Here is a 26432-nt window from a genome sequence, read left to right as displayed (position 1 = left end):
GACTACTCACTCTTTCCCTCTCTTTTTCCTCAAGCCATTAGGTCCTTGAGGAGTGAAGCAGATTGGCAAGAGATCCTGAAGAAAGTGAAAGAGGAGGAGGAGGAGTCATCTGTTCCTACAGATCTTTTTAAGGTAGTTTAATGCTGTGGATGATACTATGGAAATGCTATATTCCTGAGCAATGATTCAGGGAAGTCAGCCACCCAGACTTCTTTCCTTGTTTTGTTTGTTGGTTTTTAAAATTTATTCCCTTTCTCTCTGTGGTTTAAAAATGTATTTATAAGGGAAAATAATCATACTGGTATCAATTCTTGGTAAGTTAGACAATGCACCCATCACATTTATGTGAGTCATTAGTTGTCCTGGTTCTTAGTCCATTTTTCTCAGCTTTGTTTGGACCCATAAGTAGAAGTAGAGGTGCTGTTGCTGTTGAATTTGTTGGCTGAGGTACAGAGATATGGCTAATTCTGGAGCAGGAGCCTTGTTCTGCAGGTTTCTGTTAGACTGGAAATGGAGGCCTGTATAGTTCTCATTTAGTGTAGCTCATGAGGGGTGCTAAAGGTTACAGGGAAAAACCTCCAAATATTTCTATCGACTTATGAGACCACTCTTATTCTCAAATCTTGCTTCTGTGTGGAGAATGGCAGAGGAAGAAGTCACAGGGACACAATTCCCTAAAACTCATCAAAAACTGTCAGTCTCAGGGGGCATTGTTGGCCTTGTCATTCAGAGAAGTTGCTGGTACTGAGACATGTTGATTTCTTGGAATGAACTGATAAAAACTCCTTAAAAACTCATCCTCTTCAGTTAATATATGTGAGGTATGTCTCTTTTTTGATGGAGAAGGGCAGGTAATCAGAGCAACACATCATTTTCCAGGATAAACCTGTGATTGGAGTGCACTCATTCTCTGAAGGCATGAAGCTGGAAGCTGTGGACCCAATGGCTCCCTTTGTTATCTCTCCTGCTACAGTTCTCAAGGTACCAGAGTTCTTAAACCAGCCCTGCTGAGATTCACTTCTACTGCTACCTCTGTTCTTAAGTGCTCAGGGAATTCTCATTAACTGGTTATCTTAAAATCTTGAGCTAGTTTCCAAATGAAGTGTTTTGTAGGTCTCCCTCAGGGGACAGGCTGCCTGATCAAACAGCTGCTGGTGCTGAAGCCACTGGATTTCAATGGAGGGGAAAAGTTCCATAAAGATACAAGCTCAAAATATCAAATGATGAAAATTGTCTAACCCATATTTTTAAAATAGAAAAGGGTATATACCCTTACAATCTGAGTATCCACCTGGAGATAGTTTTTTTTGGGGTTTTGATTTTGTGAAGGTTATGTCATTACTGTGACATAACCTTACATTACACATGACATTTAGATGGCCTGATTTCCAAACGAGGGGTTTCAAAGTTGAAATGAAAACTCTCCAGCATGATCAGGCATTCCTTTTCTTGCTATTTGCTTGTCCTGCTTCTATTTGCTTCAAGAGTGTAGTGGTTTTATTTGTGATAGTCCATCCTGGGATGCAGTTCAGCCTTGTTGAAATAAGCAGTTTGTTATAGAATAGTAGGAAGACCACAGATGCTAATTTCTGTGCATTTTTCATGAGAAAATTCCCTAAAGCACTAGGTCACCTTATCTTTTAAGTGCTCAGACATTGTTTTATTATTCATATTTGTTAAGTTTCTGGATAGCGCAGATGAGTCTGCTGGTTTATGAAGCCCGAAGATTCTTTTATTTTTTCATAACTCTCCTGGTATTTCAAGGTAAAGGGTTTCCTGCTGTTTAATAAAGTTACCAGAATCTGCATCTCACAAGAGCCCATGGTTCTCTTTTGGCTGACTGCAGGTGTTCAATGACAAATATTTCATGATAGAAATCGATGACTTGCGTGCGGAGCGTGCGAGCAGCCAGCGCTACGTTTGTCACCTCAACAGCGCCGGCATCTTCCCGGTGCAGTGGAGCCTGAAGAACGGGCTGCACCTCAGCCCGCCCCCAGGTATGTCTGTGCAGCCTCCTCCTGCTCCCCTCTGCTCCCCACAGCTCCTGGCAAAGCCATGGACAGAGCAGCACAGCAAAGATCCGGTGTTGTGTTTGCGTTGCCCCCAGATGAAGGGAGGAATGATGAATCTGACTCCATGTTCTCAGAAGGCTCGTTTATTATTTTATTATACTATATTATATTAAAGAATACTAAACTATACTATACTAAAGAATACAGAAAGGATACTTACAGAATGCTAAAAAGATAATAATGAAAACTTGTGACTCTCTCCAGAGTCCTGACACAGCTTGGCACTGATTGGGCAAAGAATCAAAACAATTCACACTAGAATCCAATGAAACAATCTCCAAACACATTCTGAAGGAGCAAAACACAGGAGAAGCAAATGAGATTGTTTCCCTTTTTCTCTGGGGCTTCTCAGCTTGCCAGGAGAAAGGGGACTTTTCAGAAAATATGAATATGACAATCCAGCTCTGAAAATCAGGAGGTTTGAGTTTGGGGAACTGAGATTTCCAGGGCATGAGCGTGGATTTGGGAGGATGAGAGAGGCTAAGGATGTCATGCATAACAACCTGAATGCTGGAATGGATGGAGTGAGTGTTCCAGGCCTGAAAGAAATGTTGATTTCAGACTTAATTTACATGCTATCAGAAGCCTGTAGTCATTTGCATTGGATTTTTGCTTCTGGTCAGAATGGAACATTGTTATCCAACATTTTGTAATATTTTTAGGCTATCTTATCACTCAGAAGTTAATGAACTATTTTTTTGACCAATGGCCTATCAGGCGCCGTTGCAGATTGTTGAAACATTGCTTCAGGACATGAGGGAACAGGGTAGTCTTCCTGCACTGCTGAAATATTTATTCATTTTCTCGAACTAGAAATGTCAGTGGTACTGTAAAACCTGGTCCTCTGCTCTCTTACTTGGCACCTCACAATTCAGAGTTTTGTTTTGTTTCAGCTGCTCCTTACATCAGGGGAGCAGAGACTGTAGGATGTTTGTCTCCTGCCTTTGCTTGGATAAGGTGTGAAAAGTGACTCTGCCTGACCAGCATTTCCTAAAATTTTGCATGTGAAAAGTGAAGTCTTCACTTTATAGGCATGTGACTGGAGCTGACAAATATTTTAAGTTTCTGTTCTCATTTCTCTGGACATAGTGGTCTTTCTGAATTGTGTGAGGTCTCAAGAGCTCTACTGGCACTGGTAAAACTGACAAAAATGAATAATTAAGTCTTTCTGTGGTTCAGCCCTTTCTGAGGAAGAGTCACAGAATAAGTTAGGTTGGACTGGTGACGTCTCTCCTCAAACCCTGACTTCAGTTTTGGGCCTCTCACTCCAAGACAGACACTGGGGGACTGGAGCAGGTCCAGGGAAGAGAATGGAACTGGGAAAGGGGCTGGAGCCCAAGTCCTGTGAGGAGCAGCTGAGGGATCAGGGGGTACCTGGAGAAAAGGAGGCTCTGGGGTGAAACTTTGGATCTCTGCAATTTAGATCATCATGTTTATGTTATATTCATACACTGGGTTTCAAATTTTGTTTGATTTCTTAATGTGTTGTCACAGGTGTTCCTTTAAGGGGAATGGAATAAGTGCAGCACTTGTGTCCTTGCTAATTTACCGCCAGCCTCAAACTGACATGGCAGCACTTTTGGGCCCCATTCCCTTCAGTTATTTGCTTTTTGTTAGATCACAGGGAAGCCAAGTATTTCCCCCAAGAAGAATATAATTTTTCTTGGAAGGATTCTCTGTCTCCTGATGGAGTCCTTGTTAAGACACTTCCCTTCAGATGTCTGCAGATCTACAGCTGTTATCAGACTTGATGAGGCTCTTGGCACATCTTACTGCTCTCTTTAATGACTTAGCATTTAACATGTCTTTGAGAGAGCAGTGTGTTGATATTGTGCACCTTTTGAGTGCTCTGTTTTGAAAAAATAGCTTCAGAGCTGACACGAGCAGTTGCAGAAATTGTTCCTGAATTCATCTGTACTCTGTGAATTCATCTTACTCTGTGTAAGATGAGTGAAACTGTTAGGGGTGAAACTGCTTTCCCATGTTTCAGTTGCTTGTCTGCTTGGCAGATTCATGATTCAGGTTGGAGTGGTCTGCCCTCACATGGCTCCCTGAAGCCCTAAGTCAGCTCACAAGCCTGAGTGACCCAAACAGATCTCAGTCCCTGTGTGTCAGGTGGGTTTGAAATGAGTCTCAGCTGTTAAGCTCTAACCCTTGGCTCTTTGCTGTCCTAGGTTACCCTGGGCAGGATTTCGACTGGGCTGACTACCTCAAACAGTGCGGGGCCGAGGCAGCTCCCCAGAGCTGCTTCCCTCTGGTAAGGTTCTCCTGCTGAAAATCTCCTCTGCTGCCTCAGTGACACCCTGATTCCAGGGAGAGGAACATTTTTGTTTCTTACTTTAATTGCTTTTCCAAGTAGAGTAGAATGTTTGAGCTGGAAGAGACCTGCAGTGATCAATTATCCCATCCAATGCCTGACCCTCTTCTGGGCTAAGCAAAAATGAAAATGTGTTGTTAAGGGTATTGTCCAAACACTGCCAGGGATGGAGCTTTGAGCCCCTGTCTGGGAAGCCTGTTGCAGTGTTTGACCACCCTCTCAGTCAAGATTTGCTGCCCAGTGTCCATCTGAAGGTGCCCTCAGAACCATTCCCACACATCCTGTCCCTGGAGATCAGCACCTCCCTCTGCACATCCCCTCCTCTGGGAGCTGCAGGGAGCAGTGAGGTCCCTCCTCATCCTCCTGTTCTCCAGACTGGACAAACCCAGAGTCCTGAGCTCTTCCTCACATGGCATTCCCTCCAGCTTTTCACCAGCTTTGTTGCCCTCCTCTGGACACGTTTGAGCACCTCAACACCTTACCTGTGATAACTCAGAAGAGATAAGACAGTATAAATGAGAGTGAGCTGAAATAGTTGCATGCCAGCTTCCTAGATAGGGAGGCAGTGGACCAAATGTTTCAGTTATGATAAAGCAGACTGAAAATAAATGTTTGTTTTGTGAAATTGAGATGTGTAAGAGTCCGTGGAAGAGACATAGAACAGCATCAGTCATTGTCACTCCTGTAACTGTGGAAACAGAGCCTTTTAATAGACCTTATTTTCATTTACTAAGGGTACTCTTTCAATCTTCCATCCTTTCAGCTTGAAAAATTAATTCTATTGTATTAATCAATACAAATTCATCTTAGATTAGTACCAAATAATCATTTTGCATTAGCCAGTGCCTGAAGGACGTGCAGGATTTTGGGCTTTTGTTGGTTCAGTGACAATATTGCTGTCCCCCAAAGCACAATACCTTGTCAAGCAGGAAAGGGTACTATTAACACCTGCCTTCCAGTTCCATTTACCATACTTGGGCTATTGCAGTGCTTAGGGGGAGAAATTAGAATGAATAATTACCAGTTTTTGAAGAGAGTGTTGCTGGCTATGAATTCTTGTTGCCCTTGTTCTGTCTTGTAAACTATAGCATCTTAGAGCAGGTCACTGAATTTATTATCCCTTTCTGAGAAGAGTTGATCACTGGAGGCTAGTTCCAGAATTCATAATGTATTGATCCTGTAATTACATTGCAGAGTGGCTCTGGGAAGAAGAGTCTTCTTCTGTCTGGCTGGTACTTCTTATCTTTAATTCAAGAGCTCCAGAGCTGGATAAACACCTATTCTTATGTTTTAGGGATTTTTATAAATATATATAAATGCAAACTGTATTGGTGAATAAAGTAAGACCCTACTTATCCAAAAAATGTAAAATGAAAAGAAAGCTTCCTATTCTGCCTGCCAGAGCTCAGATGAGGCAGGAATGTTATTTGCATACGTAAAGTGGATTTCCAAGTTAACATGATAGAATAGAGAACCTGGACAGACTATTTGTCAGACTTATCACTCAGGTGGCAAGCAGCAGAGAATTTCTGATTGCTGAGAATGCACTCAATCCTTTCAGTGAGCCTGAGCATCCTTATTTTTTGAGGACAAATTTGCTAGGTCTGTAGAGCCTTTTGTAACTTAGATTTGTTGTAGTTCCTGATATATCTTACTTGTTTACAGTGTGCTAATTATCTGAAATCTCCTCTGTCGGAGTATCTCTCTGTGTTATTCAGGCTGTGAGGGCTTTGTGTTGCTCCTGTTCATGGATATTCATATCCTGTCCTGGATACACAGCTGGTGTCTTACTGAAATATTCTGGCTTTTTCCTAGTTAACTTCTGACCATGGATTTAAAGAGAACATGAAACTCGAGGCTGTGAACCCAGTTGATCCTGAAGAAGTTTGCATTGCTACAGTCACCAAGTTAAAAGATTCATACCTCTGGCTTCAGCTGGAGGGTAAGCTGGTTTGGGGGGAGAGAGGAGTGCTTGCCCATCACTGCACTTGCTTGTAGGGCCATCCCCAAACCTGAGGAGTATTTGGAGCAAACTGACTGTGTGCAGAATATGGGCAGCAAGGCACTGTTTCCTCAATGAAATCATAGTCAAAACCCACTTGCATTGTCTGTTTCCAGTTTGCCTTGGCTGGCACTGCTTATTTAAACCCAAAATGTCATTTGTGCATTGCAGTGTCAGTGCTGGGCTCATGCACCATGCAAAGTGCTGAGCAGGGCCTTGTGGAAAGCAGGGGCCTTGTGACAGTTTCACAGAAGAGTGACTTGCATTCTGAGCAAGCCTTGGCCAGACCTAGGAAGGAAAGTTTCTTCATTAAGGTAGAGTAAGCCTGTGTCAGCTGTTCTCCATTATAATCCCATTTCTTGATTGGAAGTACATCAGCATGCACTTGCTATGCACTGTGCATCTCTGCTGAACTGCGAGGGAAAATTCCCTTCTCCAGCCTTTAGGAGGAAGTAAATAAGGTCAGGAAAGAATCTGGTCAGTAAAAGGGGATGAATAAATGATTGTTATTGTGTTCCAGATACACCATAAATCAAAGCAGCTTCACTAACAAACATGCAGCAAGTGTTAACCAAATTAGAGGTTTTATGACTTGTTTCAATTTTTCCTTTTCTGAACTGAACAGGCTCCAAGAAACCTGTCCCTGAGTGTATAGTGAGTGTGGAATCAATGAATATATTTCCAGTGGGTTGGTGTGAGACGAATGGATATCAGCTCAGGCCTCCTCGCAAAGCAATAGGTACCAGTTCTCTTCTGTTTGCAGGGGTGGAGCTGGTGAGACCTGCCAGAGCAAATTGCTGCAGAATTACTGCTGGCATGGCTGAGTTTGGAAACATCCATCATGCACAGAGGCTCTGTGTGTTGCACAACTGCTCCCCTGGCTGTTGGGGCCAGTTGGAAGCCCTACAACTTGAAACCCCTCAGTGCTGGCTTGAGGCCCCTGCACACTGTGGGGACAATCCACTGGCCTAACAAGGAAATCCTACCTGTGTATGAACACCTCCTCTGCTCTGCATTTACTTCTGTCTGAGCTGTTCTTGCCATGTGTCTGGCCCTGATACTGATTTTACATGTGCACTTGTGCAAATGTTAATGCCACAACAAAGCAGTGTGGATTGTGTGCACGTTTGGAGTGAAAATAAAGGAAACTGATTTTCTCAATGGGCCAGGTGGTGATGATCCCTAATGACAAAGTGCTGAAGAGTAAACCCCACCTTTTTAACTACACTAGTAGGTAGAATAAGTGTCTTCTCTCAACTGGTTAGTGAGGCATGTTTATTAAAGTTTACTGGGGATTGGAGAAACTGAAGAACTTCTTCAGTGTTGATTAATAAGAAAATTTTTATATTGAAATGAGCTGTCATTTTCTGCAAGTCAAAGCAAGAGAAATTAATCCACTTGCACTGCCAAGGAGAGATGAGGAAGAAGAGGGGGGATCCTAATTAGATAAAAGATGATTTGAAAAAAAAATCCAGAAGTTTTGTTGTGGTCAAAGCATGAAATTGCTGAAGAGGCATAATGTTGCATTACCTTGTTTTATTTTACTACCTGGTTGTGAAAGCCAGAATTAGCAAGTGGACCCACCACCTAAATGACTGATTTGGTTGCAGCAGTGTTTTCTTGCATAGCAATTGGCTGAAATCATTGGTGTGTCTAACCAGCTGATTTCATTCCATTTGAAAGTTAAAGTGCTGAAGTTACTGTGCCAGTAAAGTGACACGTGCCAAAGAACATAACCTTTGGGTGCTGCAAAAGAAAGCATGTAATTCCTTTTTTGGCTGGTAGTACAGGTAGTTATGGGGTTCTGATGCAAATAAAGAGGCACAGAAAGTAAAACTTCATCGAAAACTGGGCATATGCATGCTTGATTTAAAGAATTTGTAATGGAAGTTGAAGTAAAGCTTCTGGTTCTCTTCAAATTACTTGGGTCTCGTGCGCCTGGGTCAGTTGTCTGACACTGCAGTGATGGGAACATGGATCCTTTTTGCTCTATAACTTAAAGAAATGAGTCCAATATATATATGTGTATATATTTATATATGTGTGTGTATATATATATGTATATATCTTAGTCTAGATGCTTCATTTGATTTCCTCTAATATTTTGCTCTTGTTTTTCTTTCAGTAAACAAGCAGAAAAAAATTGCAGTAGTTCAACCAGAGAAACAGTAAGTAACAAGTTATTGGCTGGTTTTTTTTGTTGAGTTTTTTCCTCTTTATTTTTCAACTGGAAAATTTGCTGTGTTAGGGAACATGTAGATTTGCAAAAGTGCTGTACTGAGGGTTGAGAGATTCCACACTCCATTTGTGTTGATGCTGGTAGATTCTGCTGATGTTCAGAAAGACCTTTTGCACTACAGTAAGAGGAGATAGAAAGCCTGGAATTTTTTGTAATTGCTCCTTCCCAGATTAAATTTGGCCCAGAGCAGGCAGAAAGAAGAGTTGTGCTGCTGTCTACAATGAGTCTAGAAACTGTGTCATGCACGTGGAGCTCAGTCTCATGAGCCTGCTCAGAAATGCTCCATGGAATGCTCACAGTTGGCTTTATTGATTCTTACAGCTCTACAAACACCAGAGCAGTCAGTAGTCCTGCCAGTGTTTGCATTGCTCCTAAAATTCTGAGCAGACTGTTCCCCCATGTTTTGCAGTTGGGATCCTTACCAGAGTACTGGAGTCATTCTGGTTGTATTTTGTTTCAAAGCCAGCTTTTTCAGAATGCATAAGGTGAGGGTGCACTGCCTGTGCTGTGGAATGTGAAGTTAGGAGGAGTCAGGGGATGCAGACTCCTGTGGGTGGCTGTGGGAGGTGTCTGTCACCATGGTGGCCCAGGGACTTCAAGCAAGGAAGGATTGCTGCTGGCTGTAGCAGGACAGAAGTCCTTTCCAAATGGAATTTGGTAGTTTCTGTATGTTATTGTGAAACAGGGGAGGTATAAAAAGCAGGTTAATAAGGCTGGAGCTGAGGAAAAGAAGTGTTATGGTGTTTTAGTAACAGAGAGGTGACTGTCATGACTATCTGTCTGTTTTCCCAATCTCCTCCTTTCAATTTCAGAATTTTATCTTCAAGGACAGTTCATGATGGACTAAAGAACCAAGAACTGAACTCTTCTGACTCAGGTATTGATCACAGAGGTCAGGCTAACAAAGGCAATATCCTGTAAGAGTTCACCTGCTCAGTCCTGTTAGGAGAAGGAAGGGGAGGAAAGGGTTTGGAGATTTTCATCCCTTGATGATTTTTTGAACTTCAGAAATGAATGAAACAAACAAAAACCTGCAGTTACTTGTGTTCTGCATTTCATATGTGCATTAAGCCTGGAAATCAGATTCTTACACCAGAACATTGCCCATCCAGCAGAGGATCTGTGAAGCTGAATGTGCACTGTGACCTTCTGTTGTCACCTGTTCAGTTTGATAAAGTGGGAGAAGCAGGTGTGCTATATTTGTGCTCAGAATTGTTGGATTCTGGCTTTGGGAAGCAGATCTCTCTGGTTTTATTTTTAACTTCATCATGGTGATAAACAAAACCAATTCAAACAGCAAACTGCTTTGTGTGCCAGATGGCAAAATCTAATAATTTTCTCAACTGTTGCAAGAAGGAATGTGATGAATAAGTACATCTGCTGGTGAAAGTCACACAGATCCATCCATTTGGCAACACAGTGCCTCCTCCTCTGCTGTTTTCTGTACAGTGAAGTGCACATCTGAAGCTTCCCTAAAAGCAAGATAAAAATGATGTGTCCTTGTTTATCATTTTAATTGGCTTTTAATAGAGTCATAATGTAAATTTGACTTCATTTATATATCTGCCAGTTTTCAACTGCTGAATTTAAAGTCTTTAAGTGGTAGTGTTGCTCAGCCAAGAAAAACTAGAACACTGCTGGGTAAAACAATATTGGTTTTGTACATAAGTGTATTGCAATATATATTAATACTTGAATTTTGAGCAATGCTGAACCATTAAATAGATTCAGAGAGCTTGATGTCACTTCATCAAAGGTCAGTTTATCAGTTGCTGAATCTTTTGTTTGCTAATCAAAGGAAAAGGATTTAAAAATGCAAAACAATGTGATGCTGCAGTTTAGGATAAACAGTGGAGAATAACTGCCAGTTTCTCTGGTGGCTGAAGTTTGGGGGAGAGAAAATTTACTGGAAAATGTATCTGTAATTGCTGTGTAGGAACTGTTTCTGCTACCAAAAACTTGGGATTGTCTTTGTCTTTGCTGCTCTCACTGGTGTGGTACCATGAAGCAGCAGACTAGCCAGGAGGGAATGTTTCCTTTCTGATACATGACCATCTTTATTTACTGCAGCTTGACAATTTGCAAGCACGGGTGTGAAGTATGGAAAATGTTTTGACAACGGGGAATAACTAATGGTGCCATTGCAAACGTGACACAGAAAGTACCTCAAATCCCCGTCATTCAAAACTTTTTCCCCTCCTTTTTTTACAGCAGATAAACTGTTACCTACTGCGAGATTCTTTCCTGGGGCATTTGCAGCGTGTGATTTCAATGTTTGTTTTCTCATTTCTCACTTCTCAGTGGTAATTAACGGCAAGTACTGCTGCCCAAAGATCTACTTCAACCACCGGTGCTTCTCGGGGCCTTACCTGAACAAAGGCAGGATTGCAGAGCTGCCCCAGTCCGTGGGACCTGGGAACTGTGTGCTGGTGCTGAAGGAGGTGACCTGATGGACATCTTTTATTTTATATTTAGTTTCTTTTGAGTTTGACTCCAGAAGGAGCTGCTCAAGCACTGCATAGAGAGACCTACAAATAGCAGAGTATCTTAAACACAGAGTATCTGTCTAATTACAGATGGGTAATTCAGAAATTTAAGCTGATGATAAGTAAGGAGTGTCTTTTTGCATATAATAAAGTATAAATCATGAATGATTTTATGAATGGCTGATAAGAGTAAAAGCCTTTCATTTATCTAAGTAACACTCAGCCTTCTACTGCTGAATTTTATTTTCTGTTAAAACAGTATAACCTGTAATTACCACAATCAAAGGAGTTAGTATCTTTTTATAGCTGTAATAAATGTTTCCATTTTAATTAACAGAAATTAGCTGGAGATAATCCCAAAATTCCTTTACAGTTTGCACTGTTGATGGTAAAACAGAGGAAATACAGATTTTCTTAGTCAAATTGGCAAACTACGTTCAGTAATTGGGAAATGAAAAGAGTTATCTGTGCTTTATAAGTTGGATACAATTTGCATAGATCAGGTGAAATTACAGTTTGGCTTCTTAATGTAACTGAGGGAGGAGGAGGCCATTCTTTAATGCCAGAGAGCTTCTTCTCCAGAATGTTTTTCACAGCAAATTTACAGATACTTTAATGTAATTATTTTTCTGAAATTTCAAAAAAGATCATGAGGTGGTTATTATCTGACCTGAGAGGCTGGAAATTTCTCAAGACTGGAATATAACTGGATATAACTGGATATGCACACTTGAGCTGTCATGAAATGATTACTTTATATATAAGAATTGGCTTAACATACCTGGAATTTTACCTTCCCTACCAAGCATCTTAACGGGGAGAGAGCTTTAAGACTTTCTGGCAGACATGCTGTAAAACAAGAGTCTGGTTGTCAAGAATCAAGCAGACTATTGAAAAAGGGCCAATTTTGCATGCAGAAAAGTACCCTATCCTTTCTGCCTATTTCAGTATTTTATTGAAAGAACTGCAAAAGAGCAAATGTGAAATTCTGTGGCAGCTTCATTTAATCTTGAAGGTTTATTCTGCTTCATTGCCTGAAAGCAGAAAGTGTGCACAAATCCTGCTGATGTGGAGGTGCTGAGTGTGTTCAGCCAGTATGTTCAATTGTATTCATTTCAGTTGTGAGTCTTGCTCATTGTAGGGATCCTAGAGTTTGGTGCTTGATTATATTTAATACTTTTCTTTGATTTCTGGACTGCTGCCTAAGTAGCAATAAAACTGCAAATTTGTAATGTCAAGGTTGTTATGCACCCAGTTGGGAATGATCTGGAATAAGCATACAGTGAACATAAAAAGTACAATTAGACTGCACATTTTGTACTATCCCCCACTAACTTCAGGTTATTCACAACTTCAAGTTACTTTACAGTACTCAAGAAATTATCATTTTATGAAAATAGACCTTATCACGGTTCATGGAAGCAAAACAGATGAGAGTTTAGGATTCTGCACTATGGTTTTGTTGTTAGCAGGCAGCAAAATCCTGCAGCGTTTTTTGGCACAACTTCCCATGACACACAATCTTTAAGATAATCGCTCAGATTTAGCCAAGGTTATGCAAGTTTGGGAGTTCTCAGCCCCAGGCATTAATTTAGTGATGTGTAATTCAAGGGCAATGACTTGGAAATTGCTGGATACACTTGTGACTGTGCAGACGAATTCTGAGGGCTGGGAAGGCCCAAAGTGTCGGCTGCTCTCAGTGCTCGTTTTGGCACTGTCAGGAGGTGTCTGTAATCCTGCTGTGAATGAGTGCTTTGATGCTAGATAATTTGGATGAATAGGAGTAATTTCCTATTCTGCCCTGGCACTTTAAAACAGATTTATTGTACAAATAACTTACACATGTTTCCTGCTCTTCCCTCCCGTGCTGTAGGTTCTCACTTTATTGATCAACGCTGCCTACAAACCCAGCCGTGTCCTGAGAGAGCTGCAGCTGGATGAAGAGGCTGCCTGGCATGGCCATGGAGAGACCCTAAAAGCCAAGTAAATTCCTGTCCTGTTCCCTGGCTCCTCAGGCCCAGTAGCTGTTCTCTGCAGGCTGTGCTTTAGCTTACTTTTCAGGGAAGGAAAAATAGCTTAGAGCACATCAAGATGGCAGCAGCCATTAAGTGTTGAATTCTTTATAAATTTCTTTAAGAGTTCTGGTGGAGTGCATGTGAATTTAATGCTCCATAATATGGCAGTGTACTCTGCTACAGGCTTGTGAGCAGCTAGAGACTGGTGTGGCACTGGTACAACATTGTACTGACAGACCGCTGGGTGATTGTTTTAAGATTTAAGATAATTTAATTCACCTGAAGATAATTATCAATGTTTTAAAGCAAAAACATGTACTGCTTGGGAAGCTTCTCAGGCATTTCCACACAAATTTCTTAGTGGAGAAAGATTCTTCAGAAATAAAGTTAGAAGCTTTGAAATGGCCTGACATGGATGGCTTTCTACAGCAGTCTGCCCTAAAGCACTCCCAGTTTTTTCCTGCTGAGCTTTTTGGGTTGAAGCTTCTTTGCAAGATTACTTTTGCAGCTAGGAAAAGAGCAGTGAACATATTTGCATATATTTGATAAGTCCAGATACTCCTTTATAGTCTAGGGATGGTTTTGTAATTAGGTCACTGTGTTTGCATATTAGAGATTAGATTTTCCCAATGTGCCGCTGCACACTTTCCTACATAATTTTGAACATGTCAGTAATTCTTTTGTTGGATCAGTTTCATGTACAAAAAGACATCTTTCCATATATTGGAGGACTGCTCTGAATTGGGCAATAGGAAGATGACAAAGGTTGGTGTAAATAGAGGGTACAGCTGAGGAATAAAGAAAAAAATATTTGTTTAGTGTCGCTGAAGTTGCAGTTTGCTTTCTTTTGCCACAGTAGTGACTCTAGGGGTATCTGGATTATGATGATGCAGTTGGTTTTTTACAAGGTATTACCTAGGTACTTGCAGGCCTGAAACATCTCTGGTAGATATCAGCACATGCTTGTAGCTGTGCTGGGAGGATACAGCAGAAATGCTGAGCAGCTCTGGTAAATATTGCACAGTGCAGCTCTTTCAGTGTATAGCAAGGTTGGTGAACAAAAAAGAATCATTTCTTCATTTAAATCAAACAGGAACAATATGTAGAGTCATGCAAGTGACTGCCCCAGGGAATTGTTCAGCAGTTAGACAAAAGCTGATTGGAAATGTGGTCCCTTGTCTCCAAAGGATGAGCACAGAAAGGCTCACCAAAAGCTGTGTGCTGTTACCTGAGTGAGCTCAGTGGGTACTCTGAGCCTTGAGGAGCCAGCTGTCCATGCTACAGTGGGAATTTCTGCAGTCCCATAAAAGCAAAGAGAGAGCAAACCATCTGTGAACAAAGAAAACAAAATATCTGAACTCTGGGGCAGTCCCCTCAGATGGTGTTTTGTAGCTGTTGATGGGGCAGTGTTGCTGTGTTTGGTGCTGCAGCCACCTCTGTGATGGATTTTCTTTATTTGGGGATCTGACAGAAGAGCCATGAGCTCCTGCTTCCTGGACTTAGCAGTCCATAAAGTTCATCATTCCTCGTATTTTTTCTCAGTTTGATCTCAGTGCTTTTGTACACCTTTCAAGGAAGTCCTTTTATCCTGGTCATTAGAAGATTCCTAATTATGCCTGTATTTTCACTGCTAGGTACAAAGGCAAGAGCTACCGTGCCACCGTGGAGGTTGTGAGGACGGCAGATCGGGTGGCAGATTTCTGCAGGAAAACCTGCATCAAGCTGGAATGTTGCCCAAACCTCTTTGGCCCTCAGATGGTGCTGGATAAGTGTTCAGAGAACTGCTCTGTCCTGACAAAGACAAAATACAGTGAGTAGATCCCTGATCCACACCAAGGTGGAGGTTGGAGTGTTGTATTTTAGTTTCTTTTGGCTTTACACCAGAAGGAGCAGCTCAAGCACTGCATAGAGAGGCCTACAAAATATTTGTGTTCCAGTGTGTAGGGGAGAAAAAATTAATTCTGAATTGAGTGGTAGAACCATGGCTTAACTTCTGTTGTGTGCTTAAAACTTTATCTTTTTAAAACAGCTTTTGGGACAAGAACTGACTAATGTTGTAATTTAAGTAGCATTATAATTACTTTTATTGATTTGTTGTGGGGAAAAAAATGCAACACCTTCAAGCTATTTTCTTAGTTTTTTAGGTTTTTGTAGGCTGGCTTTAACCATTTGACACTGTGAGAACAAGCAGTGCATTAAGGCCATGTTTAAAAACTACAAATCATCATAAAAAGCACCATTAAATTGGACCAAATCTTTGATAAGTTTTGTATAAAACAGGGTCATTTGGAGGCTTCCCAGAGATGGAGGAAGTAAATCTTTACAGGACAAACAAAATTGATCAGTAACTCTTGTTCCTTAAACCAAATTGTAGTGGAAAATACAGACATAGTGATTTTGAAGATTTGCAGAACTGGGGTTCCTATTGGGAAATGTCCTACTGATTTTCCAGTCCTGATGAGGGGCATGCATAACTAGTGACCCTGCAGGTGCATTTCAGCAGTGTGCTCCTTCCCTCTGTCCTGGCAGCACACTATTATGGCAAGAGGAAAAACAAGCGGATAGGTCGGCCCCCAGGCGGCCACAGCAACCTGGAAGTAGCCATGAAGAAACCAAATAAAAGACGGAAGAGACGAAAACATTTCTTTGTTCATAAGAAAAAACGTTCTTCCACGTCTGTGGATAACACTCCAGCTGGATCTCCCCAGGTAGGACAGTGCTCATGCATCTGGGATGTGATCTTTGACTGCTTCATTTGAAACAGCAAACCTTGTAACTTCAGGGTTACAGCTGCCTTTTTTCTTTTCTCCTAACTCTTCAGGGCAGTGGGGCAGAAGAGGAGGATGACCAAGATGAGGTGGATGAAGAGTCTCTGACTGAGGACAGCACCTCAGAGCACCAAGATGAGCTGCTTGAAGAATCAGAGGTGTCAGAGAAGAAATCCCTGTCATCCTCTCCCACCCAGAGTGAACTGTCTCATTCCCTGGCTCAGGACCGAGACAAGCGGAAGAGGAAGCTCAGGACCTTCTCCTTTTCTGATGATGAAAACAAACCTCCTTCACCAAAGGTAACTTGGAATGTGGATTTCTGCCTTGGCTTGCTCCCTGCTGAGCAAGGACCAAAATCCTGGGGGTATTAACGACAATGTGTGTGTTCTCTGTTTCCCCGTGAAGGGCGTTGTGAAAACTCTACAGAATAATTAAAATCCATGATGTTTGTTATGGTTTATAGTATTTGCAGGGATCCCCGTGGCAGGGAGGAATGATGAGGAAGACTCCATCTTATCAGAAGGCTAATTAATTACTTTATTATACTGTATTATTTTATATTATATTACACTATGTTACATTACATCTAAATTGAATCTGCTGTGCACTCAACTCTGCACACACTGCACAGAATCTCGTGACTGTCACCCAATAGTTCTGACACACACACACTCTTGGCTCTGATAGGCCTAGGAAACAAAACACCATCACTTTAAGTAAACAATCTCCATATTGCATCTACTTTATCACAATACAGGCACAGCAAATAATATAAGAATTGTTTTTTCTTTCTCTGAGGTTCAGAGAATGTGAAACCCAGATATCTTGTTGGGAAGAATTGTGCCTTGCTTTTCTCTGTGAAGAGAAATGTGGCAACAATGGTTGATTCATAGGACTGTAATTAAGACAAAGCATATGTAATATTTTGGGAATTCTTTTGGCTTGTCTAGGACATAAAGATGGAAGTTGCTGAAAAGCTGCAGCTGGACAGTAACCCTCTGGAATGGAGTGTGGCTGATGTGGTACGATTCCTCAAATCCACTGACTGTGCTCCCCTGGCAAGGATTTTCCTCGATCAGGTATCATTTTCTGGCTGCTGAATGTTGAATCTGTCACTTGGCTTCTTATCCCCTAAGGAGTCAGAAAAAGAACTTTTTTTTTAATAGGTTTCTGAGGAAATAAACAACTTGGGCAATCTGTGGCAGTTTGAGAGAGGAGAGTTCAGGGAATGACCAGAATTTTTCAGGTTTCTCACTACTAGGGGGAGGATATTTTGGTCTGCAGAGCATCTAAATCTTGAAACTACAAATCATGCCTACAACAAAGCACCATGACAAAAGTCAACATTTTATTTGCATCTTGGTTAAAATTTGCCATAAAACCAGTGTCTATTAAAACTGTACTATTAGAACTAATGGTTGGGGTGGTTTGTAGTGGTGGATGTTGCAGAAAGACTTCACCTTCTGGAACCTCTCTTTCTACAGAAAGATGCTGTGGTTGGTTAAAATTACTTTCTGCATGAAATTCCCTTGGTTTCTTCTGTTGGGTTGTAATTTTTGCAGTACAATCTCCCGAGAGTCTGTGCCTTGGTGGATTTGAGCTGGCATTTTAAGAAAGGAGTTAATTTGTTGTGTGTGAGAGAGATTTTTAAGCTGCCTGGGGGAACATGAAAGAAGCATCTAATTCACAAACGGTCACAATCTGAAATTACAGCGAGTCAAAGCTGAAGGAGCAGGGAGAATAACAACAGAGTCACTCTGGAATTTTTGTCTTGTGACAGGAAATTGATGGCCAGGCACTGCTGCTGCTGACCCTGCCCACTGTTCAGGAGTGCATGGACTTGAAGCTTGGACCAGCTATTAAACTCTGCCATCACATTGAGAGGGTCAAACTTGCCTTCTACCAGCAGTTTGCAAACTGAGGAGCAGCCAAGTTGAAGTGGACCTTTGAAGCACAACTACAAAACCATGCTCCTTCTTCTCTAGCAAGTAAAGCCAAATGAACTTAAACTGAGGCCTTGGTGACCTAAAAGTGTGTGTCAGCCTCAATTTTTTCTATTTCTACAGAAGGAAGACAACATCTGGAGCAAAATGCCAATGCAAACACAGGGGCTACTCTACCAGCTGCCAGCTTGGGAACACAATAGTCTCTTGCTCTATGGTTCCCTTTTTTTAATGTATTTTTTAATGATGACAGAAAAGTCTCCTCTTGTGGGAAATGACATTTCAGTAGTTCTGTTGGCACGGAACTTTAAAAGGATAAACGGATCCTGTTTACGTTCGCATGTAGGCTGCCAGAAATAACCTTTCTGTTCCTGATGTTTCACAGAATCCCCTGCCCTCCCTGTGGATGAACACTTGCTTTACCACAGCACTGACTTTGGAATGTGTTCTTTGCACATTCGTGTGTTAATGTTGAGATTTTTAATGAATTTGTTCATTGTTAGGACAACAATGTGGCCACAGGGTTCTGAATGTACAGTATAGCAAGAGTGTGGTTCCTTTTGAAGTTTTTGTTTGTTTATTTTGGTTTGTTTCACTGTTGTTGGTTTTGCTTTTGTTTTTACTACCTCTGTAGCCTGAACAGTAGAAGTGATGAACTAAAAAGGGAGGGAACTGCTCTTTCTGGACACGTGGTCCGTGGCTGCACAGCAGTCTGGCTTCTGTAGGCATGTCCAGAGTGCAAACCAATGTCAGCTTCTGTTCCAAAGCTTTAGCTGAAACTTCTGTAGGCATAACCTGGATGTTTCCTTTTTTCAGATGTAAGAAAACTGAATTATTTTGCACTTCTCTTACAGGCAGGCTGTAGGACATAAGGAAGGAAAGAGAAAGTGCCTCTGCATTTTCTATATTTGGGTTGTCAAATTTTTATTTTTTTCTTTATTGTATGAAGTTATTTCCTTTTTCTTCTAGCAAACAATTGGGCCATGTAGATAGAGCCTGTCAGCAGACTTTTGCTTTGCTACCTGAACATCTATTTAGAGAATACACTAAGGAAACTGCAATCAGTAGAGGACTGCAACATAGCTCTGCCAGTGTTTGCATTCTGCAAACTCTTATGAGCTTGACTTTGTATTTTTAACTATCTACAGATGCTCAGGATCAGACTTGATGAAAATTTGGTGAGTTGGCAAGGGATTTGTGTGCTTTTATTACAGAAAAGGAAAAGGACCAGTGGGCATCTTAGTTCCATCAGTAGACTCACAGTAGGATGAACTGCTGATTTTAATTTTCTGTGGTAATAAAACCCAATCAGCCACTTGCTGTAGGCCAATGCTTTCCATTTGGAGTAACAGGGCTTATGTTACTTTCCATTAAAGGTGTGGGGAAACTCACATCAGGCTCAAGATCTGCATCACATCAGTGCTGAGTTTCAGCTGGCTTGCATTCATTCACTCTGCCTGTTCTCAGAGTGTTTGCAGGAGCACAGGCAGGAGCTGGATGTGTGCAGCTCTGCTCCTTTATGTCCTGTTCAAATCTATCTCTGCAGGAAGCTCCTGGCCCATGAATGCATGTGAGTTGGGAAGGTGCTTGCTGCAGGAATGGCTTTAGGAAGGATGCAGTTATTGGGCTCTGATGAAGAGGGATGACTCTGCTCAAATGGAATGATTGGAGTGTCCCTTAGGCCCAGTGTGACTGGCCATTCCAGAGCTGTGAGCTGCAGGATTCAGCAGGATGTGCTCTGTGGGCTCAGAGCTGAGTGCCACAGCCTGTGACTTCACCTGCCCCCTTGGTGCTGAGGGGGAGCTGCCTCCAGTGAAAAGCAGAGCTCAGTAACTGGGGCTGGTTGCTTTTGCCCCTTACAGTAACTGCCTAGTCAAGGCAGAACTATTCACACAATTATTAAAATCAGATTTTTTTTTTCATTCCAGAATCAAAATGTCAGATTATTTATTAGCTGAATATTGCTGAGGAAGGGCAGTGTGTAGCTAGGACAATTTTTCTCCCATATTGTAAGCAGAGTGTGAAGACACAATTAAATTGAAATCAAAGTGTCCCTTTATCCTCCTTACACCAGATATGTGGCCAATAAATGGATGATTTGGCTCTTCATATTGTGCTTAGATCATTTGCCTGTACTCCAGTCCCTTAGGACAAACTCATTCATAAGCCATTAGGCTTGAAAAAATTTCTAAAGAAACACTGCTGCTTTGCTGTCAGCATCTTGTCTTGAGAAATTTGACCAGCAGAGAACTTCTGGGCTGCAAGATGATGCTTTTGGGTCAGTGCAGTAGAATTCCCAGAGTTCTGTTGTCCTGGTGCCCAGCAGGATTGCCCTGCAGAGCCAGGAGAAGTTGCTTCCACCTTTCCCCATGGACAGATAGATGTCTTTTTAAGTAGCTGTCAGGAGAGAACAGAGCTGAGCATGTCATTTAGTGGACCTGTTAACATGGTGCCTGGGGTTTTAAATACAAATGTCATACTCCTTTTCTCAGTAAATAAAGCAGTCAGCAGTTTCAGCCCTTAGTGGGATACTCACTGGTCACCTTTGGCATGTTTTATAGGCTGGATTTTTCTGCCTTGTTTTGGGAGGCACTGACAGTCTGGTCCCAATGGGATCTATTTTTGTTGAGATTTTCAAAAGGGATGTTTTCATTATTTGTGAAATGTTTTTATGCTGCACACGGGTACTGTACACTCTGTTTCCTGGAAAAAAATGCACTCTGTTTTATTGCTGGATTTAAAAGGGATAATTGGGGCTTTATCTTGATGGATGGTATTTCTGACTCTGTTTCAAGTTCTTGACTCTGTTTCAAGTTCCTCTTTCTCTGTACGTGGCAGATGACACAACTGCACTTACTTGTTCATCTTACTCCAGTATGACTTGAAATGAGCTCACGTGCTGCTTTAGTCACTCTTTATTCAAAACTGGATTTTGTGTAGCTGGTGGCTGAATCTTGGATTTGGGTGACAGCAATGTTTCACCATCAGAAATCACTGAGCCTGCAGTAATTTAGGGTTCAGGGGTTTGTGCTGTCCTCTAGCACATAATTCACCATACAGTACAACAAAGCTGGAGTCCAGGAGAGAGGCACTGATGTCTTAACAAATGTCTCCAGTACAAGAAAATGAACTCTCCACTGAGCCTTGTGTACTGTTAATGTGGCTGGTAACAGGAGTTTACCCTTGCCTTGACCCACTGAGGTTTGTGTTCTTGCTTGTCATGTTTTCATATGCATTGTGCAGTCCTGGGTTTGCACATTGTAGCTTTAGAAACCTGGTGGTGCCACTTTGGCTGGGCTAAGCTTAGCCTTGTTAGGCAGGAGGATTTTGCTGGGTCACTGTTGTGTGCTTTCTGCACCAACTCAAGGATTCTGTAACAGAGAAGTATTTGACCTCCAAAAATGCTATGGGGGTTTAATGTGGTTGCATTATTCCCAAAGCACAAGCAGCTTGCAGCCCATCCTAAACTGAAAGCAGTCCTTCCAGGAGAGGAGAGGTACAGCACTGATCTTGGTGAATGAAGTTACTTTTTTCCTATCTCTAAACATTTCTGAAAGTTCCTCTTCGAGGAATTAAATAAAAGGCAGATTAATTTCTGTTGAATACACCTCGCTGCAAATTTCTGTATTGTATAGAACCCCAGGAGTGTTTGCAGTCTCTCCTGGGGTTAATGGAAACAGTACATACAGAGTTTGGGAGTGGTTTTAAAGATTACATTCTCTGTCACAACTTTTAGCAGTATTTTGTTGTTGTTTTAGGATTTGCTAGTGTTTGTTCTTTATTCCAGTGATGCTTTAAAGGAGGGAAGGAGTATTTAGCTGCTAGGTCCACAGAAGTGTAAATATACTTACAGGCAATTGGACTGAGCACTCCATTCTTCTGTATGAAGTACAAGCCTTGGTACTTTGTTGGCAGAAAGCCCAGTGGCTTGTGAGATTTTTGAATGTAATGGAATAGGCTTCAAAACTATCAAGCTGGCGTTGGAGACTGGATGGATACCTTTGGACCAAATCTGTTGTTACTAAATGAAGTAGCCTTACCAGAAAGCCAAAAATATGATCCTGTACAAAGCTACGCCTTAACCAGTCCTGTCACAAAGTGTCAGCCTGGTTACTGCCTACTGTGAGCTCAGAGTACCTAAAAGTAACTAAGCACAAAGACATAGGCTGGGTCAGGAGACCTCAGATGTAGGATGAAGGCTCCCTTACAGGGGACTGTGTGCTGACCCCTTGTTTCAGAGTGCTGCTAGCCTTCCCCAAACTTGCATGCAGCCTTTGGGTGAAGGATTGTGAACACCAGAGACAAGAAGCCTCTTTTATTGTTGTAAAACCAAAATACCAATCTGTATCAAACACAGCAAAAATGAGTTAAGGTTAGTGACACTTTGTCTCCGTGGTCATTTTGGTGGTATCTGTTCTGAAATGCACCAGACATGCAAGTGGACTTTGGATGAGAAGACCAAGTTGCTCAGTCCAGGTGCCCAGGCAGCAGTGTTTGGCCCAGCTTTAAGCCATGGAAGTGAGCAGATCTGTGCTGACAGAGCTCCAGGGCTGTGGGACTGAGTGACTTAGCACAAACAATGGCACCCCTGGCCTGGCACAGACCAGGGGGAGCAGCCCTGGGGCTCGGGGTCAGCACTGAGCTCTGGGCACAAAGGAATTCTCACCCACTCTGAAAGTTGTTGAGCACCAGTTTCCAAGAAACCTCATGGCAAAACAAACAAAAAAAAATCTGGAGGTGTCATGTTTCTCCTCTCCTTTTTAATTCCTTTTTTTATTATTATTTCTGTTTAAAATAAATTTTAAATAATCTCTATAGACAATCAGAGGTCTTCTAGGAATCTCTACCCAAAAGGGTGCCAGCTCCACACCTGTGGGCCTCTTTCTTATACTAACTCATTGGAACTGATGCACTTTTCCTGTATTTTGCCTTTTTTAATTAGCTGCTTGTTCTTAAACAAAGATTTAAATGCATATTGTGTTGTGTCCCTTCTGCTTGTTTTATCTTTCTTTATCTTTTAAAAGAAAAAAATATATATGCAGTGAGACTGAAGTACTACATGGAAGAGAAACATGCACAAGAAAATATGCCTATTAAGTCCCACCATTGTTTGAGCAGGTGTAACAATTTAATCAGAGGATTTTTTTAAAAAATATTTTGGATGGATATTTTACTTGTTTTGTCTGTAAATAGTGTACAAAAGTTTGTGTTATATGACAGTTTTAAGTGGTTGTAAGAAAATTAAAAAAGATACTTAAACTGTTACTGATGGCTTTGGTATTAATATCATAAATACTGCTGCTGACCATGAGCAATTTTTCATCTTGGAAAACTGGAAAGTTGTCTGGAATGTTCCATTGCTTGCATAAAAGGTAAATGCAAGCCACATAAATGCCACTTGGAGAGGCTTTGTGTTGATTGGGTTTATTCAGTCCCCTCAAATGGAAGAGTCCTCTTTATCAAAGCTTCTTCTAAGGTAACAGGTTTTGTTTCACAGGATGATGAATCCAATTAATATACAGGAGCTGAGGACAAGACCTACAAATTGGAGTCATTTTCTTTTATTGCCTTCTTCAAACCTTGGAAGATGCTTGATACAATCCACTGCAAACCTTGCAGATGCTGCAGCCTCTGGATGGTTTTGTAAAGGTTAGTGCTACCCCAGCAAGCTGAAATTTTAAAACAGGCTGGCTTTGCTTCCTCTGAATAACATGAGATGTTTCAGAAAACTTTGCCTTGCAAAGTTCTTGTTTCCTTACTTGGCATTCCAACAGATTGTACTCAGCACTTGTTTCTTGGCTGCACTTCAGTTACCTTGAGCTGATTTTACACTGGCTGCAGAAAATGCATAGGAGTGGGATGAAACTGATTTGCTTAACACTGTCTTTAGACCTCTATAAATAAGCAGGATTTAACATAAATCTTCTACTTGCCTTCCCAGAGCACTGTCTGCTTGAGAGAAATCTGAAGGCTTGTGAATAGTACATAGCAGGAGGCAGTGATTTGTCTGCCACAGGTTTCAGAAGGGCTTATAGGAGTCCTGATGAGATGAAACCCTTGAAGAGGCATTTTGGGGGAATGATCTGGTTTAAAGCATGGAATATGGAGTAACATGAGGCATAAGCCCTTTGAGTTATGTTTCCAGATTCATGTCTGAAATATAGATTTTGTGTGTAAATAGCATTAGGTAAATCTTTAACCAGTATTGGGGTTAAGGTCAGGTACGTGTGTGGGATGACTGATGTTCAGCAGCAGCTGTGAAAGCTAAAACCCACCCTGGGCTACAAGCAAATAGGTCAAGTCCAGGTTACAAATGCAGTGCTTGATGGCTGTTAACACTGTGTGCAAGGGGAGAAAAAGTAACCTGCTTTGGTCCGTGTCTTTTCTGTTAGGTAACTCTTTGCTTTCCTGAGCTCTTGCTTTCAGCAGCTCAGAGCAGAAGAGTGTTGACCTGGGGCCAGAGGCACTGGACATGGAAGGCACTGTGTGCTGTGTGCTCTCTAGGTTAGAAAGCTGAGAGCATTTCTTTTTCTAGCTGCAACTTCCAGACATTTATGAAACCACCTCAAAATCAGAAAAATTACTGTCGTGTGCTAATACTCTTTGGCATCACCTGCCAGGAACGACGGTCACATAGGTAGGTTTGTGATGTAGACACAACAAATGCTATTTAAAGAACTAAATTTAAATCCATGTGCTTGGCTTTGCTTTCTGATAGACTTAAACATGTGCTTTCTGGGTCATATTTATAAGTGAATTCATATTTAGACAGGGATTTTAAATTATTTAAAGAAATTAAAGAAATTGTGTAAGAAAGCAATGCAATGCAACATGACCTAGGTTGATCCTGCACTAAAAATAAGAGCCCAAACTTGATGCAGTTGTGGCTGGTAATGATGAAGAGGGGTACAGCACAACGGGGCCAGGCGACCCTCACTGGCCAACAGATCCAGTTTGTCAGTTTTCCAAATGAAAGTGCCGACATGTTTTGTTTAACCCATTGGGCCGGGGGTTGCCCTTTACAAAGGATGAAACATTTTTGCTCAAGAACCCGGGTCATACTTTCCTCTTGCAAGGGCGATAGCAGCCTTGCTTGACCCTGTCTGGGCTAAGCAAAGCCTCCGGTACTGTGCTTCTTACCCGGGGATTCCTCGGGGCTGTGCCGCGGTTTGGAAAAGGGGGGGACGGTGTCTGGATGCTGGAGCCGGACGGTGTCTGGATGCTGGAGCCAGACAGCGTTTGGCAGCTGCCCGCAGCACCGGGCGCTCCTCTGCCGTGCCCCTCAGCCGGCTCTGCCCCAGCGCGGCGGCTGAACCCCCGGCTCCGGGGGCCGGTCCGTGTCAGGGCCGAGGGGCGGTGCGGTGACGCGGCGGGGCGGGCAGGGGCGGTACCGGGGCGGTGCGGGCCAGGGGCGGGCAGGCAGCGCAGGCAGCGGGGCGGAGCGGCAGCGGGGCCGGCACGGCCGCCATGCGCCGCTGAGGGCGCCGGCCGGGCCTCGCCATGGGGGCGCCGCCGCCCAACGGCAGCCTCGGCCTCACCGCCGGCACCCCGCGGCCCGCTGGGGCGCCGGGGCCCGGGGACCGCGGCTGCGAGAACGGCGCCCTCATGGACAGATTCGGCATCTTCCTGCAGGGGCTCCTGGGCGTCGTGGCCTTCAGCACCCTCATGCGTGAGTGGCGGGGCCGCGGCCTCCGGCCTGGCGGGGAGCGGGGGGCGGCCCGAGGCCGGGTCGGGCTCGGTAGCGGTGCCGCGGCCGCGCTGCCCCGAGGCCGTCCCGGGAAGGGCCCGGCTGTCCCGGGCTGCCGGCTGGGCAGGGCTCGGAAGGGCCGCGGCGGCCTCGGGGGCGCAGCCGCCGGCGGCGCTTTGTGGGTGCCGGGTGAGCCGGAGCGGGGAGGCCTCAGAGGCGGTGGCTCAGATCCTTTCGCTTTCTTAAACTTGCCTTCCTGCTCGTACCCGTGCTGGTGGAATTGATTGGGTGGGTGTGTGTTCTGCTTGGGATCCTGCCAGCAGGAGGAGGCGGTGTGTGCGGAACCGCTCGGGTTTGGGATGTACACAAGTCACGGGTTTGGCCGATCGGGTTTGCTGCAGGTGCACCTTCCCTGTCGTGTCACCAGCAGCAAAGCCACGCTTGTTTCGGTGGTGCTTCGCTTCTTTGGAGGGCCGTTCCTGGGAGCTGGAGCAGCCCCAGAGCTGTGTGGCCGTTGGCAGAGCTCAGCTGGTGGGCAGCGGTCCTGACACTGCTCTCTGGTTGTGGGGGAAAGGCAAGGAAGGTCTGGTGGCTTTGCCCTGTGGGAGGGAGGCACAGCAATGTGAAACAATTCTGGGGGATTGTCTCAGTGCCGTGTCTAGTTAGTATCCTTTGGGCGGAGGAGTGGAAAAGAAGCTCGGTGTCATTACTCAGCTGACTGTGACCTTGCTAGTAGCAAAAAGTGGGAGAGGAAAAAGAGAACATCGGGGGTGTGTTTTACAGTTCGATCTAAAGACTAAGATCCTGTTTACATTAGAATTGCCCCGATGCCTTTTCGTGCTGCTGTCATACCTTTATGGTTAACTCAGACATTTGCTACCACGTTATATTTGCATGCCTTAG

The 26432-nt window shown here is 43.0% G+C and overlaps 2 protein-coding genes across 4 annotated transcripts in view; both read left to right on the top strand.

Annotated features, from left to right (window-relative positions):
• SFMBT1 (Scm like with four mbt domains 1) overlaps nt 1–23464 on the top strand; it is a 90352-nt gene extending 66888 nt beyond the window's left edge. For all 3 annotated transcript variants that reach the window (XM_026792440.2, XM_026792441.2, XM_074550026.1), the window contains 15 exons: nt 35–132; nt 880–981; nt 1847–1997; nt 4247–4329; nt 6205–6331; nt 7017–7130; nt 8517–8559; nt 9443–9507; nt 10932–11071; nt 12990–13099; nt 14766–14941; nt 15661–15839; nt 15953–16198; nt 16850–16978; nt 17680–23464. In XM_026792440.2, the coding sequence (XP_026648241.1) occupies nt 35–132; nt 880–981; nt 1847–1997; nt 4247–4329; nt 6205–6331; nt 7017–7130; nt 8517–8559; nt 9443–9507; nt 10932–11071; nt 12990–13099; nt 14766–14941; nt 15661–15839; nt 15953–16198; nt 16850–16978; nt 17680–17820 (1904 nt within the window). In that variant the 3' untranslated portion in view covers nt 17821–23464. The remainder of the gene's footprint in view (nt 1–34; nt 133–879; nt 982–1846; nt 1998–4246; nt 4330–6204; nt 6332–7016; nt 7131–8516; nt 8560–9442; nt 9508–10931; nt 11072–12989; nt 13100–14765; nt 14942–15660; nt 15840–15952; nt 16199–16849; nt 16979–17679) is intronic.
• A 1774-nt stretch (nt 23465–25238) lies between these two features.
• STIMATE (STIM activating enhancer) overlaps nt 25239–26432 on the top strand; it is a 34899-nt gene continuing 33705 nt past the window's right edge. Inside the window, exon 1 of the mRNA XM_074550027.1 lies at nt 25239–25511. Coding sequence (XP_074406128.1) covers nt 25343–25511 — 169 coding nt within the window. The 5' untranslated portion in view covers nt 25239–25342. The remainder of the gene's footprint in view (nt 25512–26432) is intronic.

This window comes from Zonotrichia albicollis, chromosome 12 (genome assembly GCF_047830755.1).
Source record: "Zonotrichia albicollis isolate bZonAlb1 chromosome 12, bZonAlb1.hap1, whole genome shotgun sequence".
NCBI lineage: Eukaryota > Metazoa > Chordata > Aves > Passeriformes > Passerellidae > Zonotrichia > Zonotrichia albicollis.
Note: the sequence above shows the minus strand (reverse complement) of the source record. Positions and strands in the feature narration are given on the sequence as shown.